The sequence below is a fragment of the Moschus berezovskii genome, chromosome 20 (assembly GCF_049115385.1).
Source record: "Moschus berezovskii isolate FMDL1 chromosome 20, NW_MosBer_1.0, whole genome shotgun sequence".
NCBI lineage: Eukaryota > Metazoa > Chordata > Mammalia > Artiodactyla > Moschidae > Moschus > Moschus berezovskii.
The window spans coordinates 62,346,421-62,365,288 of NC_142479.1; the positions used below are offsets into that span (position 1 = coordinate 62,346,421).

Consider the following 18,868-nt stretch of genomic DNA (forward strand, 5'->3'; position numbering starts at 1 on the left):
GGGCGGAAGGGCGGGGCGGGTCTTGCGCGCATGTGCTGGTGCGTGGCCTGCCGGGAGGCGGAAGCGGAAGCGCGAGTCTCCACAGGAGTGATGGCTGCCGGGGGTCTGAGCCGGTCCGAGCGCAAGGCAGCGGAACGGGTCCGGAGGTTGCGAGAGGAGCAACAGAGAGAGCGCCTCCGCCAGGTACGCCGCCGCCCGCCCCGCGCCGCGTTCCCAGCCCGCGCCGCTCTCACCGCCCGCCCCGCGCCTGCAGGTGTCGCGCATCCTCAGGAAGGCGGCGACCGAGCGCAGCGCCGAGGAGGGTCGGCTCCTGGCCGAGAGCGAGGACCTGGTGACCGAGCTGCAGGGCCGGAGCAGGCGGCGCGAGGGCCTGAAGCGGCGGCAGGAGGAGGCGAGTCTCGGGCGCGGGCGGGCTGGGCGGGCGAGCCGGGGCCGGCTCACGACCGGCCTCGGTATCTTGGCAGGTGTGCGACGACCCGGAGGAGCTGCAGAGGAAAGTCCGGGAGCTGGCCAGCGCTGTCCGCAATGCCAAATACCTGGTCGTCTACACGGGCGCGGGGATCAGCACGGTAGGGACCCGAGGCGGGGACGACTGCGCCCTTGATCGGCTCCCAGTTCCTGGGAAACACGGACTGCTGGAGCTTGGGCAGACGAGGGGCGCCCCCTTCTGGGTGTCTGACTCCGGCACTGAGCACAGTATTCTGTTAAGCAATGTTACTGACTTGCAAAAGCCTACTGTAAAAGCACCTCCTGAGCGTCTTTACTTTTTTAGAGAAACTCGAAATGACTCCATTTGGAGCTTTGTTAAGTAGATAGACGTTTTTAAATATTTGAAGTTTGCGTTATACCCGGTTAGAGACAGGAAAGGAAGAATGATAAAAACAGGACTTGATAGTTTGGTGCTTGTCCGAAGGTTATGTGGACAGAGCTAAGCCCCGAACTACCTCTCATTCCCCGTTCATTCTGAAGGTTGAAGTAAGGTAAGTAGAATACAAAGCAGTACGTATTAGCGTGCACTAGTAAGGAAGGGGAGAAGGCAATGGCAAGCCACTCCAGTACTCTTGCCTAGAAAATCCCATGGATGGAGGAGCCTGGTAGGCTGCAGTCCGTGGGGTCGCTAAGGGTCGGACACGACTGAGCAACTTCACTTTTGACACACTGGAGAAGGAAATGGCAACCCACTCCAGTGTTCTTGCCTGGAGAATCCCAGGGATGGGGTAGTCTGGTGGGCTGCCGTCTATGGGGTCACACAGAGTCGAACACGACTGAAGTGACTTAGCAGCAGCAGCAGTAAGGAAGGGAAATGCTGTGGCTTTTGGTAAGTTTTATAGAGAAGCTACCTGGGCAGTCGAATGTGACTAGCTTGGAAAGTGTGGATAGCACGTGCTTTAATTGCTGGGTGAAAGTTAAGTGTGACCTGCATGTAGGCCCAGCAGAGATGAATAAGCAAGGATTTCCATCAAGAATCCATACGTGATGATAGTAAGCCGTATAAGCAAATGACTAACGTGAAGCTGGCTGTGCTAGGCCCTTAGAATGGAAATCCAAATACACCCTCTGGTTTCAGCTGGGAAACCCATCTGATTGATTTTCCGTGGGAGGTGGCATGGCATTGAGTCTGGACCTTGAAGGGTGGGTAAGATTTTACAGGCACTTGTGAAGTAAGACACTCTGTGCAGGGGTGACTGAAGAGGCCCAATAGCGAGAATGTGTAAGGTATGTTAACTGCTTTAACTTACCAACACCTGGAACCCTGGCACATGTGAACTCCTATTATGTGATTATGTGAAAGCAGTGACATCACTTTTTAAAGAATTGTAAGCAGCTACTAAAACCACATGCTGTTCATTAATTTTCTCTGAGTGTTACTGCTTGAGGTTCCCATTTTCCATGTGCATAAGAATTACTGGTCAGGGTGGGCATTTTTCTGAACTTAAGCACCTGAGAAGAGACAGGGCTCCCCACAAGGGAGGTCACTCACAGCCTGGGGAAGCACAGGATACCTTGATCCTGGCACACTCTGTTTTCTTTTCTCGGGGTAGCTCTGTTTCAGTGGATTGGGAACTTGGGCAATTCAGTAACGTTTATCTTGTCTGAAGAGGTTGGCCTTTGTGAAGGTAGGCCAAGATCAGGGTCAGGATGTGAGAGCATCAGGATGTGAGAGCTTGGAGGGTGGAGTGTTCCACTTATGGGTTCACTGTTTGCTAAACCTTGAGTACTGGCTAGACCCTGGGGACACACTGATGAGCCTGATCGGTCTTCCCCCTCAGTATGAGGACAGACCTGTCCACAGCGCCCAGGCTGGACTACATGGTAAAGAGGCTCCCAGCATGGACAAGGCTCCTTGGAGCTTAGAAGGATGAGCTGGAACAGGTTGGGGCAGGGGTCCTAGTGGAGCGGAAAAGCCACTAGGGGTGCACTCCATCTGGGTGGATGTTAGACTAGGAAATGCTCAGCCTGTGGAACGAATTGACCAGTTTTTGAGGGCCAGCCTGGGAAGTCCTGAGAGAATTTCTTGGGAATTCTATCAGTGCCTCCAGTGATCTTTTCACTGGGCTTATCTCCTTTCTGAACCTGCAGGCAGCCTCTATCCCAGATTACCGGGGCCCTAATGGAGTGTGGACACTGCTTCAGAAAGGAAGAAGTGTTAGGTGAGCAACCTAGCACAGCATTCCTACCGGATTGAACGGGGCACATGTACCTGTCCTTGCAACTCCCCTCACCTTTGCTTCCCTTCCACCTGGCAGTGCTGCTGACCTGAGTGAGGCTGAGCCAACACTCACCCACATGAGCATCGCCCGCTTACATGAGCAGAAGCTGGTAAGAGCCCATGGTGGCTAGTGTCCAGCCATCCTTCAGTATCCCCCTTAGATAACAAAGTCTGCAGATGCTCAAGTCCCTTGTATAAAAAGGATGTAATGTTTGTGTGTAACTTGTGCATCCTTTCCTATACTGTAAATCATCTATGAGTTACTTATAAAACCTAATATAATATCAGTGCTATTTAAACTGGTGTAAATACTATGCAGATTCTTGCTAGTATATGGCCAATTCAAGTTTTACTTCTTGGAATTTTATGGATTTCTTTCCTCCGAATATTATCTCCATCCTGGATATTTTTGATCTTTGCTAGGTTGAATCTGCGGATGTAGAACCCTCGGATATAGAGGGCTGATTGTACTCACTGGGTCCATGACTAGGACCCAGAGGGCCACCTTGGTGCCCAGGTGACAGTTGCATAGTACCTCTATCAGCCAGTGGTACCCCTGATGAGCACCCACCAAGCAGTTTAGATTCTGGTTTGAGCTGCCATCTATTCCTCCTGTGTTTCCACTCCAAGAGTAGAGGGCAGACTCTTTGCTGAATCATCTCACAGAGAGTCCACCTAGGCCCAGAGCTCACGAGGATAGCCCCTTCCCCTCGTGTTTCTCTTGCATTTTTCCACAGACCTCAGGAACCACCTAGATAACAGGGCAAACTAGTAAGAAGTCTCTGGAGATCCTCCTCTAAGCACCTGTTGCCCAGTGGGAGAGGGGTCAAACCTCTAGGGCTTCAAGGACCTAAAGCATCACTTTGGGTCCCGAGCCCCTTTTCAGCCAAGAGGAGGTGGTGCAAACATTTGCCCTCCTGGGGGCTCCTAGTGCTTCTGAGTTGTTGGGGGTGGGCCTGGTGCCCTCCTCATCAGAGCCTCCTGGGTCCTGCTGGGACCAGCCTGCTGCTCTGGGTTTGCCTTGGGTGCTTTGTGCAACGTTGTAGTTTCTGCTGGGCTGGGGGCTCTGGGACCGGCAGGGTTTGGTATGCTTCCACACCTGAGTGCCGCCCCCTACTTCCCTGCTGACCGTCGCTGTTGCCCCTCCAGGTGCAGCATGTGGTGTCTCAGAACTGCGATGGGCTCCACCTGCGAAGCGGGCTACCTCGCTCAGCCATGTCGGAGCTCCACGGGAACATGTACATTGAAGTGAGCGATCCCTCCGGGACTCGGGCCTGGGCAGGCCAGTGGCTCCCACTCACGGACCCTACTCTCCTCAGGTGTGCACGGCCTGCATTCCCAATCGGGAGTATGTGCGGGTGTTTGATGTGACGGAGCGCACTGCCCTGCACCGGCACCAGACCGGCCGCACCTGCCACAAGTGTGGAGGCCAACTCAGGGACACCATCGTGCACTTTGGGGAGAGGGGGACGCTAGGGCAGCCTCTGAATTGGGAGGCAGCCACCCAGGCTGCCAGCAAAGCAGACACAATCCTGTGTTTAGGCTCCAGCTTAAAGGTATGCAAATAGCACCGTGGATGGGAACGGGGTGAACCTGCCTGCATCTGGTCAGTTCAACCTTAGACCCCATCTCCCTGTAGCCTCCTTCTCTGGGGTGTGTGTGGTCTGTCCATCTGTCCATTCCCACAGGTTCTAAAGAAGTATCCGCACCTCTGGTGTATGACCAAGCCCCCCAGCCGGCGGCCCAAGCTCTACATTGTGAACTTGCAGGTAACTCAGGTGCTCAGAGCCGCCTCCTCAGACCTGCGCCTTAGAACAGGAGAGCCAGCCATCCCTGGGACATCTGTGTCCCACAGTCATGCACCTTGGAGGTCTGGCTGAGCAGGGTCCAAGTCCAGCAGGCTGTTGGGAAGGAGTGAGGTGCTGTCCTCACTCACCTTCTCCTGTCCCCAGTGGACCCCGAAGGATGACTGGGCTGCCCTGAAGCTGCACGGCAAGTGTGATGACGTCATGCAGCTCCTCATGGATGAGCTGGGCCTGGAGATCCCCTGCTATAGCAGGTGAGGGGTACAGGCACGTCCCCCACTTCCCTGCCCCTGTGTGGATGGGCTGTGTCTGTCGTCTTCTGTGAGCTGAGCATAGAGAAAGCTCTGAGGTGTGGCAGCTGGCATCTGAGGCGTGACTGTGGCGTGGTGGCCTCTGCAGGGCCCAGCCCCAGCATTGGCTGAGATGTCCTGGCTGGTGTGATTCCTGCGGGGAGAGGGAATCTGCCAGGGTATGCCTGGATGTCCCCCCTTCCCCTCAGGCAGCCTGGACGGGAAGGTGCCTTGAAGGGATGTGCTCTCAGCAACTCTGCTCTTCAGGATCTGGGTGCACTTGGCTTGGGGAACTGGAATACTTTGGGGAAGCTTAAACAAATTGTGCCTTGATACAGAATTTGTGATAATTTAGACGTGGTGTGTGTATTGAGTAAAAAGTTTACACTTTCTTTCTCTGTGAATTTTCAGGGTCTTATAGGGGAAATCAATAACTTCTTTTAATCAAAGGGTTCAAGAATTAAGGATCCCTTCACCTTCTGGGCCTGGCAATTCTTGTATGTTATGTTTGTGGTGTTCTGTAATGTGGGCCTATTGTGTACTGTACTTTTTTTTTTCACATTAACTTAGCTCATTTTCTTTATCAGTGCTTATCTGTATCTTAAGTTTATAATATGTGGTTCTACATCTCAGACACATGATCTCGTCACGGTGTAGTGTTTAGGCCGCGCCTCCCTAGTCAGCTTTCCTCCTGTCAAATCCTGCCGTCTGGGAAGGGGAAGAGGGTCTGATCTGCCTGTCCCTGGCCGTATGAGTGAAAGGTGGGGCCCAGGGTTGACTAGTGACTCATCCTTCCCGGGGCTAGTGCCTCCCCACCCCCTGTGTGCACAGCCCCTTCAATCACCAACGAGGAGTGAGTTCTGCAGAGGCCAGGCTAGTCTGGACCCTGGCCTTTGAGTTATTCGGGGAACTTACCCCTCTCACATGTTCTGGAGCTACCACTGAGCACAGCCCAGCCACAATTAAGACACGGGAGGGATGCAGGGTAACCTCAGTCAGCTTTCCCGTCCTGGGGCGGGTTGTGATTGCGAGGGGCTCCCTGGCACACCTGACCCAGCTTTCCCTTTCTGTAGGTGGCAGGACCCCATCTTCTCCCTGGCGACTCCCCTGCGTGCTGGTGAAGAAGGCAGCCACAGTCGCAAGTCACTGTGCAGAAGCCGAGAGGAACCTGGGCCTGGGGACCGGGGTGCACCACTTAACTCAGCCCCCATCCTGGGTGGCTGGTTTGGCAGGGGCTGCACCAAACGCACAAAAAGGAAGAAAGTAACGTAACCTGGTGCTTGACCAAGGACAATGATGGCACTTTGAAAATGGCTGGGACTCTTGTTCAGGGGCAAGTGGCACCATTAATGCCAGGACTGTCCCCTGAGAAAACCTGAGGGTGACATTTTCACCCTGACATGTTTAGCCATTTGTCCTCGTGGGAAGCCCCCTTGCACTGCTGTGGTTGCCCCCTGCATGGGCCTAATGATGGAAGAGGCCTCACTCAAGCGGCCTCTTCCTAAAGAGGTGGCAGTCACACCCTCTGTGAGAACAGAACTCCGGTTATTTCACACCTGGCCAGCTAAGAGGAAGCACAAGGCTGCCTTACCTCATTCACCAGGCCAGTCTCAGGGGCCTCAACCCAATTTCTACTACTTCTTACTGAAAACGTTAAGTTTATAGAAGCCTTTTTCTGTATTGAGTATGCTGCAAAGGGGTGATTTTTGAGCCTTGGCTCTCAGCAGACCTTTTTATTGTTATTAAACATCTCTGCACTGTCTTCCCCGTGTCAACGACTACCTTCCTGAAGCGGTGGGTGGGAGCCGGCGCCTGCCCAGACTCCTGAAGGGGCGGGTGTGCCCCATGTTGTCCTGCCCCGCCCCTCTGCCAGGTGGGCGCTCAGAGATCCTGGACACAGGTCATTGGCCCGGAGTGGAGGGGAGGAACCCGGCTCGAGCGGGATTCCCCATTGGCCGCGTGTGTGGTGAGAGGGAGGGGCTCCGCGCGGGGGGCGGGGCGACGTTCGCCATTGGCCGCGCGAGGCGGGTGAGGCCCGCGTGACGGCGCGTGCGTGCGCGGGCTGCGGCGGCTCGCAGTCGGGAGCCGGCGGGGCAGTGTCTGGCCGCCGCCACCGGGCCATGATCCGGAACGGGCACGGGGAGGCGGGCGGCGCCAAACGGCCGGGCCCGAGGGCCAGGCGCGCCGTGCGGGTGTGGTGCGACGGCTGGTGAGCGCGGCGGGGGACGCAGGGCGGGGGCAGGGGCGCGGCCGCGGCCGCGGTGACCGCTGTGGCCGCTTTCGCCGGAATCGGGCCGCCGGCGAGCTCGGGGCGGCGGGCGAAAGGAGTCACAGGCTGAGAAAGAAGCCATGGACCCGAGTTGACGCGGGCAGCGCGGCTGAGGGTCGCTGGAGGCTTTCTGCGGATCCTTACATGAGCGCTTTATCTGGGTGCTCCTTTGCCCACGTTTGCCTTTAAGCCAGAGACCCAGCCAGGCGGTCCCACCTGCCTGATTTGTGCACAATAGTGGCCAGAGTTGCGGGTCTAACCTTGGTGACTTTAATCATTTCAGAGCCTTAGGAAATCTTCCTCCGAGGGAGCCGTGCACCCAAAATGCCTTCCCAGAGTTCTCCCTGTCCAGTCCCCAGCTTGCCCAGGACAAAACGTGGAAGATTCTCCTGGGTGTCTGGGCAAGTGCCAGTGCAGGCATTGGCCAATCCGTGTTAAGACCCTAGTGAAGCCCTCAGGCTCCTGGATCCATCCGAGGAGAGTTACAGTGCACAACTGTTCTCTCTTTTTGGCAAGCCAGATAATTGGAGTGGTGGTGTTAAGATAAGTTTGAGGCTGCCGGGGGACAAGAAGAAAGTGAATGTCTAGTGGTAACTTGCCACCTTGAATACTGCCTCAGACCTTTATTTGATGAAAGCAGAGAAAGCAAGCGCAGGGCTTCAGCAGTCAGCATGCGGGGCTGCCATACTTCTGTGCCTGCACCTGAGTCACCTTGGGGAGGGGGTGTGGCTTCGTGTCTGTGGACTCTGACCTTGGCCCTGGCCAGGTCTGGCCCCATCCCCAGCAGGCCACAGTGACTGGGGTAGGGCCTGGACCCAGGACTACCCTGAATTACGTGCTATGCACCCCTCCTTCTGCCCAGTCTGTCTGGTGGGCACAAGGGCCAGCCAGGCTCCTGAATTTAGACTCGCCTCTTCCCTTAGCCCAGGACCGGAATACTGTGCCCCACAGGCTCGTCTGCTGGGGCCCGGTGTGCTGTGGTGGTGTTAGCAGGTGGTGTTGAGTAGAATGGTTCTGTACACCTGGTGGCCTTGGTCACCTGGAGAAGCAGGGACAGCTCCACCTACTCAGAAGGCAGTACAAGGCTGGGAGGAAGCAGAGCAAGCATGAGAGTTCACCCCTGAGCCCACCGAGAAGTGGGGGTCTCCCCACACACATGACAACTTGAGTGGAGCTGTGGTGCTATGTGCGGCCTTCATCTGAGAGTTCTGTCTTAACCCAGACCTGAATTTGAGGGTGAAAGCTCTAGAACCCCAGGTGACAGGGAGATGGTTGTTGGTTCCAGAGAGCAAAGCTTCACTGTTTCCAGAGGCCATGAGGAGCAGGCAGGACTTTTAAAGCCAGCAATTGCCCTTGGTCATTGGTTAGACTTTGTTATGTGTTGGCTCCAGGGACTGCGTGGCTGTCTCAGGGTAGTACAGAGTCCACTGTACGCTTGAATTATCACCAGTTTATACTACACTTTAAAGGGACTGCCCATGGGAGCTAAGGGCAGAGCACTGTTCCAGGTGTGGGGAGCAGGGACTTTCTGTGTCCTCACCAGCCCTCAGGGTCCCCAGACCTGTCCCTGGGCACAGCCATGCTTGCTCAGTCTGACCCTGTGCCCAGAGACTGGTGATAAGGAAAACTGAACACCCCTCTCTCAGAAAGCTCAACCGGGACCCTGGGGGCAGTTCCCATGGTGGCTTTTTGGCGGGCTTCCTGATGACACTGCAGAGGAACAAGGCTGCATCCCCAACACGGGATGACAGCCCTGCGCTCTCCACAGCTACGACATGGTACATTATGGCCACTCCAACCAGCTGCGCCAGGCCCGGGCCATGGGTGACCGCCTCATCGTGGGTGTGCACACTGATGGTAAGCCGGGCTGCGCACGCCCCCCCACCCCGTGCCTGTGACAGACCCCACAGGTCCCCGTGGAGGGTAGGGCCGGGCCTAGACCATCCTCCCCATTAGCACGGCTCTGCAAGCTCACCCCCCTAACCCCAGCCGAGGCCAGGCCGCCCACAGTTTTCCCATCTTGTACCCTGTCATGAGCTTGGGTGTAGGGGGTGTCCAGTGGGTCCATCTGGGTATGCCACCCACTTCCTACATGCTTTCTGATTCTCAAGGCCTTTGAGTACAGAGTACCCAGCTATCAAAGCGAACCCGGACTGTACCTGGAACTCTAGTCGACTGAGGCGGGGGGTGGCGTGCAGTTCCCAGCAGATACATCCTTAGCGCCTGTACCAGCTCACAGGACTTCATGGGCTTGGTACTTCATGGGCTGAGGGCCCGGTCAGAGACAGCCTCCCTCCACAAGCCTTTGTGTGGCTGCACACCCTGCTCAGTGCTGGGAAGGGACTTCTGAGGAGGGGCTGGCAAGCCTGTGGCCAGCCCTCCAGGAGTCACCCACCTTGTCCTTTGCCCTCTTCTCTCTCCCTAGAGGAGATCGCCAAGCATAAGGGGCCCCCGGTGTTCACGCAAGAGGAGAGGTACAAGATGGTGCAGGCCATCAAGTGGGTGGACGAGGTGGTGCCGGCAGCCCCCTATGTCACCACACTGGAGACTCTGGACAAGTACAACTGTGACTTCTGTGTCCACGGCAGTGAGTGGACGGGACTTAATCCCAGGGGCTGGGGACTCGGGCAGCTCAGGACCTGACCGGGGGGTGTCTGGAGGTGCTGGCCTCCTCACACTTGGGGGAGCATGGATCCCTTTGAGGGTCTGAGGAAGTTTTGAGTCCTTCCCCAGAAAGGAGTGTACACACACCAGGGCAGGCCTGGAGTGAAGGTATGGGCCTGGAGGTCTTCGTGGCTTTGGATTAAATTCCATGTTCTTATGTGCATGTCACACCTTAGATGACATCACGCTGACTGTTGACGGCCGGGACACCTACGAGGAAGTGAAGCAGGCCGGAAGGTACAGGTAAGCTTTAGCTGCCAGTTGGCCCACTTTTAGAGGAGTGGGTTTCCTGGGGCCCCTCGAGCGCCTTTGCTCGTGAGGGCAGTGTCCGGGCCACAGCTTGTGCTTCCTGTGACTTGTGCGGGTGTGGTGCGATGACTGGGGGCGCCATGCACCTGGGTCACCCAGTACGGGAGCTGCTTGGCCCCAGGTGGTTGCAGAGCAGTGGAGACGTGGGATTCGACTGGGGAGCTCGCTTTTATCTGAGCAACTCTTGAAAAGGCCACACGGCCAGCAGCTCGAATTGGGCAGTAAGGCCTGAGATTCCCTTGGCAGAGTGTGTGGTGAGGCAGGACCTGGGCATCAGCAGGCTGAACAGGATCAGAGCCACCCCCTCGAATGGTCTGCGAACTTGAGGCTTGATAATCCTGTTCTTCTGTCCAGTCATGTGGTCCCTCCGCTCTCTGGGTCTTGATTTTCTGTCCTGGCCAAGAATAGCGGGGAAGTGCATGGTCTGTGCACAGCAAGGCCGCCAGGGACTGGACAACGGTACAAGCAAAGTTGCCCTTACCCTTGGGTGGGGCAACTTAGATGCCTTTAGGAGGCAGCCTTGTACATGTGTCCCAGGATGAGAGACCCAATCCCACCTCTGTCCCCAGAGAATGCAAGCGCACCCAGGGGGTGTCCACCACAGACCTCGTTGGCCGCATGCTGCTGGTGACCAAGGCCCATCACAGCAGCCAGGTGAGTGCGGGACTGGGAGGGAGAGATCGCCTGCCCTACTCTTGCCCCTCAGAGGGCACTGGAACAGCAAGCTTTGGGGTTCTGGGGTTGGCTGCATCTGGAGGGCCAGGCCTCTCACCCCCATACCCTTCTGTGCAGGAGATGTCCTCCGAGTACCGGGAGTATGCAGACAGCTTTGGCAAGGTAAGCGTACTGTCTGGGCCACTGCCTGACCCCCAGGCCACACCTGAGGAAAGGGGGTCTCGCTGTATACCCTGCTCCCTGCTTTCTGGGTACTGACCACCAATCTTGCTGGCTGGCCAGTCCCAGTGGCCACTGTGTGAATAAGGGTTCTCTAACCAGGTGGCCTGGTCCTCTCTCCTTCTGTAGCCCCCTCACCCGACACCCGCCGGGGAGACACTTTGCTCAGAAGGCTCCTCCCAGGTGACCAGACGGTGGCCTCAGGGTGCCAGGTCCCCACGAGGGCTGTGTCCACTGGCCTCTTCCTGGCGGGCCCATTGCCGAGCCAAGGTGCTGTTGGCTGCAGTGCCTGCTGTGGCCGCAGGGCAGGACCCCGGTCCCGCCAGCCACAGGCGCCCCGCCTGCCCGGGTCTCGGTGTGGACCAGGCAATGCCAGTCGGCCCTCAGCATCCCTGCCTGAAATGCCTGCCTGGGAGCAACAGCAGAGTGAACAAGCGAGTGGCCGGCAGCGGCTAGGGGTTCAGAGTCCTGGCCCGTCGCCCCTGTACCTGCTCCCTCCACCCCACATCTGTGCCTCCCAAAGCAGACGGACAGGCGGGTGTGGGCAGGCCCAAGGGTGGTCACAGGCAAAGGACATGCCTGCAAGGCTTCCATCACTGACCAGACTGTTCTCGGCTTGCAGGGCCCCGGGGGGCGGAACCCCTGGACAGGGGTGTCCCAGTTTCTTCAGACATCCCAGAAAATCATCCAGTTTGCTTCGGGAAAGGAGCCCCAGCCTGGGGAGACGGTCATCTATGTGGCTGGCGCCTTTGACCTGTTCCGTATCCTCTGGGATTGGGTGGGGTTTGTCCCTGCCCCAGGCCTTCTGTCTGCTCCTCCACATCTTCCCCAGTGGGCCCCAGGGGTTCAAGGGGCCTCCCTGACTCTTCGAGGACCCTGAACTGGGGTGGGGTGCAGGGACACAGCTGTTAGCAGGGAGAGGCGTGAGCAGGCGGGTGGGAGGGGACCTCACTGAGCTCCTGCTCCTATGGACAGCTGGCCTGTGTTGATTCTTTGCTCCTTAACTGGGTGCAGACATTGGGCATGTGGATTTCCTGGAGAAGGTATATGGCCTGGCGGAGAGGCCCTACGTCATCGCTGGCTTGCATTTTGACCAGGTCTCACCCCGGGGCATCTGATAGTGTGGGGACTCTGGAAGGGCTCCTAGGGATGGGGCTGGGCACAAGTGAGGAAGAGGTGGCGAGCTTGGGCCTCTGCCCAGGGAGAAACCCAGGGAGGGCCTCCCCATACTGGCAGATGTCCCCGAGGGATTGTTGGGAGGGAGCACAGCCTCACACGCACAAACACACACCAGTCCCGAGGTTGCCAACTGACTCAGCCTTGCTCTGGCTCTAGGAGGTCAACCACTACAAGGGGAAGAACTACCCCATCATGAACCTACATGAGCGGACCCTGAGTGTGCTGGCCTGCCGGGTGAGTGCCGGCGCGCAGACCAGCAGCCTGTCTCCCAGGCTGGAGCTGCTCCTCCCCATCACCACCCCCCGGCAGCCTCCCAGGGGTATGAGTCTGGGGCTCCACCATGCTCCCTCTCCGCCCCTACCCTGCTGCCTGGCAAGTCCTAGTTAACCAGCTGTGCTTGTCCATCCAGTACGTGTCTGAAGTGGTGATTGGGGCCCCGTACTCGGTCACAGCAGAGCTCCTGGACCACTTCAAGGTGAGGGTGGGGCTCCTGGTGGGAGGTTTCCGGGGAGGACCCGGGCCGCGGGGGCCAGGCCAGTGCTCTGAGCCCTGCCGGCCTCCCTGGGGAGGCACTCGGGGAACAGGGTACCACATAGGTGATGCTGGGAGGGCTTCCTGACCCCTGCCTCCTCCCCAGGTGGACCTGGTGTGTCACGGGAAGACGGAAATCGTGCCTGACAAGGATGGCTCTGACCCATACGAGGTGGGTCCTACAGGGCCCTCAGTGGACACGAGGTGGCCACTGTCTGGTGCTTCCCAGCCACCTGATGCCCCTGTGCCTCACCTTGATTGTCTGGGAAATGGACTAGGTAACAGCTGCCTTGCTGGTGGCCTCACGGTCTAAGGAGGCAGGGACTGAGTGCGAGTCATCACGCCCACCAGGATGAGGGTGGGGGAGACCGTCGGAGCCAGGGCAGCAGTGCAGTCTCCACGAGGCCCAGGGGAGAGCTCTCACGTCCTTCCCCTCTTTCTGGCCTCCAGGAGCCCAAAAGGAGGGGCATTTTCTGCCAGGTTGACAGTGGGAACGACCTCACCACAGACCTCATCGTCCAGCGCATCATCAAGAACAGGTGAGTCCTGGCTGGGGTGCCTGGGGCATAGGGTGGCACTGAGGCCTTGGCTCTGGGTGCACACCTCACCCCATCTGGTCCCCAGGCTGGAATACGAGGCCCGGAACCAGAAGAAGGAAGCCAAGGAGCTGGCCTTTCAGGAGGCCATGAGGCGGCAGGAAGTGCAGCCCGAAAGGGAGAGTGACTGTGACTTCTGACGACAGGTGGGAGGATGCCAGGGGCCCTCTGAGGGGCTGGCCCTCTCCCAGCCCTGCCTTGAGAGCTTGGCTCAGTTTTTAGCAAAGCTGCGGTGCCCTCTTCTCCAACCACCCAGCCGCGGAAGGGCTGGTGTGGAGGACATGGCCTGTCACCCTGCTTGCAAGGTACGTGTCTTGCAGCAGGCCATCCTGCCCTTCCTGCTGAGTTGCACAGAGAGGACATCCAGCACAGTGGAGCAGCCCAGCCGGCAGGATGGGCAGGGGGCACCTTTGACCAGAGGGGTGCCATCCTGCGTGCCATGGAAGACCCAGCTTCCATCCTCCCGGCCCTGCTGCTGCTCACCATCTGCCCCCTCGGGAAGCTCCTATACGCCCTCCACCGCTCAGCTCAGGCAGCCTTCCCACCTGCCTTGCCTCAGTTCAAATAGGCTTCAGGGAGCAGTGACCCAGGGGGCTGTCCCCTTTCCTCCTCGGGGTGCAAATCAGGCCACCTCCCACATGGGCAACCTCTGCCCCAGGGCCTGGTGCCCAGACGCTGCACCCGGTTTCCTGGACCAGCCGCCCCAGAGACTGTTCTTGGTTTTGTACCTGACTGGCTGGTGTGCAACCAAATAAACCTGCTGGGAGGGGCTCTGCATCATGCTCTCCATTCTGCAGGGCAGGACCAGAAAACCTTGGCCCTGCTCCCTGCCACCCAACAAGGAGGCGGATGGCCGCAGCAAGAACCTCCCTATATCCAGGCTCCCCAGCCGCTTCCCACAATGGCCAGAAACATAACAGGGAGAGAGGCAAGGGCCAACAGAGTGTCTGGCCCCAGGGTCTGTCGTGAGGAAAATGAGAGTCTGACACCCTGCAGTCCCCATAGAGCTCCCTGATCCAAGAAGGAATTGGAGGCTGCTCCCTGGCCAAGTCCACAGAATCTCAGGATGTCCTGCACCCAAGTCAGGGCCCACTTGGAGCGGTGTAGCGGCTGCAGGGTGCTGACCCCAGTCACGTCTTTTTGGGGGAGGAGAGGGACAGTGGCTGTGGTTTATGGCTCTGTGGTGTTCAGGAGTGAGGACTGGGATGTTCTTTCAGTCCTCTTCCAGTTCTCTCCAGAATGGCCTCTACCCTGCAGCTGCTGGGCCAGATGGGGCCAGAGTACCCTGTGGCCTGGCCCCATGGGAGTCCTAGACCAGCATTCACTCCTTCTGGAGGGTGGACCTGTCCTTTCTGTTGGTTCTTAAGGTCCAGTCTAGAACCTGTGTGGGCCGCTGCAGTGAGGGGGCTGGGGGTACTGTAGTGCACATAGCCTCTCGGGGCAGCCCCTGCCCCACTTCCTTTCCTCCCTTTCCCAGTGGGGGCAGCACACTAAGCTGTGAGAGGCACAGGGCCCTCCCCGCACCCCTGCCCCAACTTCAGCAACCCAGTGGTATTGGACCTTCTCACTCCAACCCCTGGCGGCAGTGATCAGCCAGTTCCTGTAAATTGATTGGCAGTGGGCGGGGCTGGGCCGGGGAGGGATACAGGAGCAGCCAGTGGATTCCTCTTGAGACCAGAGTCAGCCCTAGGCCTTCTCAGAACCCCCTGCTGGGTAGCACCCCAAGGTGAGGACTGGGGGACAGCCTGCAGCAGCAACCAAGAACCCCCCCCCCCAGCTGGACCATGGTTGGAGGAGACTTGGAGCCTGGGTGTCCAGGAGGTGGGTGCCTCTGGAGACTTGTCCACGCAGATATAATAGGATTTTGGGTCCCACCCACAGCCTCAGCAGAGGGCTGACTCGTGGGTCCGGCTCTCGGGTCCCTTGAGGCCCAGCTGATGGCAAGGCACTCCATGGGGTGGGGGACGTCGTCGAAACAAGCCCCAGATCTTGGGCCAGAGCTCAGGCTAAGGGACTCAGGTCAGCATCATTGGCTAGGGTGTAAATCAACCTGAGATCCCAACAAGTCAATTAGGGAATTAGCCTGAGTGGGGCAGGGGTCCTGGGCTGGCACAAGGCAGTTGTATTCAGGAGCCATGGTCCTGCACAACTCCTCCCTTCTCCAGGTATGGCAGCACCCATGCTGGCCATAGTGGGGGTACCGCTTTCCTATGAGTCTAGACTGGGATGAACAAAGAGCTCCCAGGCCCGGGAGGAGCCAGCTTCCTGACTCAGGATTCAGCTGGGGCTGTGCCCAGCTCCCAGCTCTGTCATCCCCCTGCTGCAGCCCCTCCCAGCCCCGGAGCCGCACATCTAGCTGCCTTCCCCCTCTTGCTGAGCCCAACCTATTCTTTCTTTCATTTGGCACAAGTATTGTCCCATGCTGTGTACTTTGAGGTGTTTTGGGGGTGCTCCAAGAAAGGAGTCACTCCAAGAGCTGCCCCTCTAGTAAGGGAGGCCTCGAGAAATGTAGCATTTGAGGCAGGAGGGCAACCTGGTGTGGGGTGTTTAGGGGAGGCTTATTACAAGGTAGGACTTTTGAGTGGTAGACTTGATGGCTAGTGGGGGACCCGGGCAGCACCTCCTAGGAGGATCCAGGAGCTGCCTGAACAAAAGCAGGGAGGGGGCAGGGCATGGAGCGGAGCCTTGCAGAGTCAGATGTAGGCTCCAGATGTCTGGGTTTGATATGGCCGGAGGTCCACTGAAAGTTCCCAGCAGCATTTTACAGTAGTGGTTTTTGGGAGCTCCTGTACAGGTGTCTCAGTGAAACCTGGTGACCTGGCTGCTGTCTGCAAGCCTAGGTGAGCAGAGTGTGGGTGTGGAGATTCAGGAGACGCCCACTCCACCCGACGCCCACGCCACTCGCTGTGCCCACCTTCCAGAGGCTGCAAGTCATTTATTCATTAAGCCATTTACTATGGGGGTGGATGGGCGGTGCTGGGTGCTATCTAGCGCCAGGGCGATGCTGGGTGCTATTTAGCGCCCCGGTACCCGGGCATTTAGGCCGGGGCTGGGCTCACTTGCCGCGACAGTCCGAGACGCTGAGCGACAGGAAGACGTCGGCCTTGCACTGGAAAGTGGCGCGGCCGTCGGGGAGCGGCTCGCAGCTCTGCAGGTTCGGGGTGACCTCCTCGACGCACACGGCCTGGGGGCGAAATGGGATGGAAGGATAAGGGGGCGCCCGCACCCTCCAGCCCTCTACACCCAACAGCGCCCATTACTCACGAGACTCCGCAGGTTGGGGCGCATCTCCCGGAAGGTGCCGGCCCCTCTCAGGGATCGCGTGCCCCCGCGGGGCTCGGAGCGCCGTGCGTACGGCGACCTGTGGAAGCCGGACAGCAGCCCCGCGGCGCGGCCCACGGAGTAGTACCCCGGCCCCGCCGTCGGCTTGTACCACGCGAGGCCGGGGGACGCCAGCAGTAAGCACAGCGCCAGAGCGGCGGCCACCAGCATCGCGGGCCCGGCCATGGGGAACTCGGTGGCAGCGGGCGGCGGGGCGCGGAACGGCAGTACCCGCGCCTTATATCTGCGGAGGGGCGGGGCGGGGCGCGAGGGCGGGCGCCGGGATGCGCGGGCCTCCGCATCCTGGAGGGAGAAGCCCGCGCGGGGTTCAGAGCCTCTTGGGAACAGGGGCACGCTGTAGAAAGATGGTCCAGGTCTTGAGGGGATGCGACGCCCCCATCCTCCCCACCTTCGCGTTTCTGGCCCACTCAACTTTTGCTGGGAGGAAGCCCCCAGGCCCCTCCCACAGACCTTAGCCCCGACTCAGTAGGAGGGGCGGCGGTGCTGCAGAGCCCTCAGAGTCCGACAGCGCCCCAGCCCCGAGTCACCCCCCGGGGACTGTACCCCGTACCCTGGAGACAAGGAGCAGTTGTCTCCCTATACCCCGGGGACAAGGAGCAGTTCCCACCCTAAAGGGAGCTGACCAGGGGACCAGGCTTCTGGAGGAGGCACTGAAATCTAAGAGGGCCAGAGGTGGGGAAGGCAGAGATGGGTTTCACACCCATGAGAGTTTTATACCACTGATCTGGTCCTCAGAGCTAGCAGGATGGCACACAGGACAGATGAGGAGGGGAGGCCAGGGGACAGCCTTTGCAGAGGTGGGTGCTGTGAGCCTGTGCCACTGTGGCAGAGGAAGAGCTGAGATTATGCGGCCTGAGAGGACCTGGCAGAGCGCTTGAGCTTCCTGGGAGGGAGCCAATGGCTGGGCTCTGGGTGTGTGCTGGGCCCGGCAGGTAGCTCTGTGTCCCGCTTGAGGGGACCACGCAGGCCCTGGGAGGACCAGGCTGGAACCCAGTAAAGAATGGAGAGGAGCCCACCTGGCAGCGAAGTGGGAGTGTATGACCTGTGGCAAGCTCTACACTTCTGGGGTGAGGGCACCTGTCCCGGTGTGCCAGGGCTGAAAGCCTGGAGGCTCGGCTCACAGTCTGGCACCCTAGGCATGTGGGTACTTCCTGTCACAGGGGAGAATTCCCCTGGGAAGGCAGAACTCCAGGGAGGGGAGGCCGGCAGGGGCAGGCCAGATGGAGGCCAGGCCACGCTGTGGGATCCTCTGCAGTTGCCACTGCCTACCTCCCAGTGAGGGCTGGGCTTCCTACTGGTCTGTGAACTCAGTGGCCATGGATCCAGACACACCGTAGATAGGCACTTAGAATTCAGTTACTGCCTAGAGCCCAAGAGCTAAATGGGAGCACCCAGGCTGAGTCCAAGGGCCCAAGACGGAGGGCACACAGCAGGTGACATAAGGCTTACCCAGCCACCCCTCCTCATGCTCACACTTTCCAAACACCCCGGCCATGTGCCTTCCCAGGACAGACACCAGCACAAGGGCCCTGGCAACTGGGTTTCTGGGCAAGGAGCATATGACCTCCAGGTTCTGTGAGGGTTCCTTCCCTCTGGGCACGTTGGTCTAGACCATGTACCGCCCTGCCTTCTTCCCCGGGGACTGGTGCTCAGAAACCAGCTACCCACTGGGCAGAAGGCCTTACAGGGACACAGGGCAGTGATCCCAGGTTGCGGGGGGGGGTCATCGAGAATAGACTGGAAGGAGCCCATGCTCACAGGACATGCAGTTTACAATGGTTGCCACCCAGAAGCTGCTCAAAACCCTAGGGCTGGGTTTCTGGCCCCTGCCCCACACCAGGCCACCAGCCAACAGGAGCTGAGGTGGAACAGAGGTGCCCAAAGGACGTCCCAAGGGCTGTCCTTCCCTAGATGGGGAGACCCTCAGACACCTGCGGACACACATCCTGATGTCAAGGACATTGGCCCTGACAAGGGGGCTGGGAGAAAGGGACTGAGACCACCAATCACAGCCGCCTTGGCAAAGCCCTCTTAGCCAGCACGTATTCAGGGACAGCCTTCCAGAGGGAGGAAGCATGGCAGTGCCTGCCAGCTGTGTTCAGCCAGGGTCCCAGTGACCACCCTCAAGAGGGGGCCCCCGGCCTCTCTACCCCACCAGGCTCTTCCAACCCGAGCCCACTCCTCCCACCCTGGCTCCTCTGGCTGATCCCTGGCTCCTTCTCCAGGGTTGTGACTCAGGGCCTCTCAGCATCACACTGGGATGTTTATTCATGAGTTTT

At 58.8% G+C, this 18,868-nt stretch overlaps 3 protein-coding genes across 5 annotated transcripts; 2 read left to right on the forward strand and 1 right to left on the reverse strand.

Moving 5' to 3' along the window:
* Positions 1 to 24: 24 nt before the first annotated feature.
* On the forward strand, positions 25 to 6,567 carry SIRT7 (sirtuin 7). 2 transcript variants are annotated; one of them, XR_016035555.1, is made up of 10 exons: positions 25 to 183; positions 254 to 391; positions 465 to 569; positions 2,581 to 2,651; positions 2,748 to 2,820; positions 3,860 to 3,958; positions 4,030 to 4,266; positions 4,350 to 4,479; positions 4,663 to 4,769; positions 5,879 to 6,016. XR_016035555.1 is itself a non-coding variant. In XM_055408303.2 (10 exons), exons 1-10 carry the CDS (start codon positions 31 to 33, stop codon positions 6,075 to 6,077), a joined length of 1,263 nt encoding a protein of 420 aa, XP_055264278.1. In that variant the 5' UTR covers positions 25 to 30; the 3' UTR covers positions 6,078 to 6,567. The 2 variants fall into 2 exon arrangements, 1 of the variants encoding a protein (XP_055264278.1); XM_055408303.2 differs by having other exon boundaries at positions 4,399 to 4,479; positions 5,879 to 6,567.
* A 267-nt stretch (positions 6,568 to 6,834) lies between these two features.
* PCYT2 (phosphate cytidylyltransferase 2, ethanolamine) lies at positions 6,835 to 14,024 on the forward strand. Of its 2 annotated transcripts, XM_055408313.2 has the most exons (14): positions 6,835 to 7,014; positions 8,843 to 8,931; positions 9,500 to 9,661; positions 9,915 to 9,981; positions 10,617 to 10,701; positions 10,840 to 10,884; positions 11,071 to 11,124; positions 11,564 to 11,702; positions 11,956 to 12,038; positions 12,277 to 12,354; positions 12,530 to 12,595; positions 12,758 to 12,823; positions 13,102 to 13,190; positions 13,276 to 14,024. In XM_055408313.2, the coding sequence occupies exons 1-14, from the start codon at positions 6,926 to 6,928 to the stop codon at positions 13,385 to 13,387; spliced, it is 1,224 nt and encodes a 407-aa protein (XP_055264288.1). In that variant the 5' UTR covers positions 6,835 to 6,925; the 3' UTR covers positions 13,388 to 14,024. The 2 variants fall into 2 exon arrangements, with proteins under 2 accessions (XP_055264288.1, XP_055264289.1); XM_055408314.2 differs by lacking the exon at positions 11,071 to 11,124 and having other exon boundaries at positions 6,836 to 7,014.
* A 2,269-nt stretch (positions 14,025 to 16,293) lies between these two features.
* NPB (neuropeptide B) lies at positions 16,294 to 16,760 on the reverse strand. Its single transcript, XM_055408315.2, has 2 exons — positions 16,512 to 16,760; positions 16,294 to 16,431 (listed from the first exon to the last, which is right to left on the reverse strand). Exons 1-2 carry the CDS (start codon positions 16,752 to 16,754, stop codon positions 16,303 to 16,305), a joined length of 372 nt encoding a protein of 123 aa, XP_055264290.1. The 5' UTR covers positions 16,755 to 16,760; the 3' UTR covers positions 16,294 to 16,302.
* Positions 16,761 to 18,868: the final 2,108 nt, after the last annotated feature.

Coding starts and splice junctions, on each gene's coding strand:
- SIRT7 (XM_055408303.2), top strand. CDS start 31: ATGTGCTGGTGCGTGGCCTGCCGGGAGGCGGAAGCGGAAGCGCGAGTC. Junction 392..464: donor TGAAGCGGCGGCAGGAGGAG/GCGAGTCTCGGG, acceptor GTATCTTGGCAG/GTGTGCGACGACCCGGAGGA. Junction 570..2,580: donor CGGGCGCGGGGATCAGCACG/GTAGGGACCCGA, acceptor CTGAACCTGCAG/GCAGCCTCTATCCCAGATTA.
- PCYT2 (XM_055408313.2), top strand. CDS start 6,926: ATGATCCGGAACGGGCACGGGGAGGCGGGCGGCGCCAAACGGCCGGGC. Junction 12,039..12,276: donor CTGGCTTGCATTTTGACCAG/GTCTCACCCCGG, acceptor CTCTGGCTCTAG/GAGGTCAACCACTACAAGGG. Junction 13,191..13,275: donor CAGCGCATCATCAAGAACAG/GTGAGTCCTGGC, acceptor TCTGGTCCCCAG/GCTGGAATACGAGGCCCGGA.
- NPB (XM_055408315.2), bottom strand. CDS start 16,754: ATGGCCGGGCCCGCGATGCTGGTGGCCGCCGCTCTGGCGCTGTGCTTA. Junction 16,432..16,511: donor GCCCCAACCTGCGGAGTCTC/GTGAGTAATGGG, acceptor TTTCGCCCCCAG/GCCGTGTGCGTCGAGGAGGT.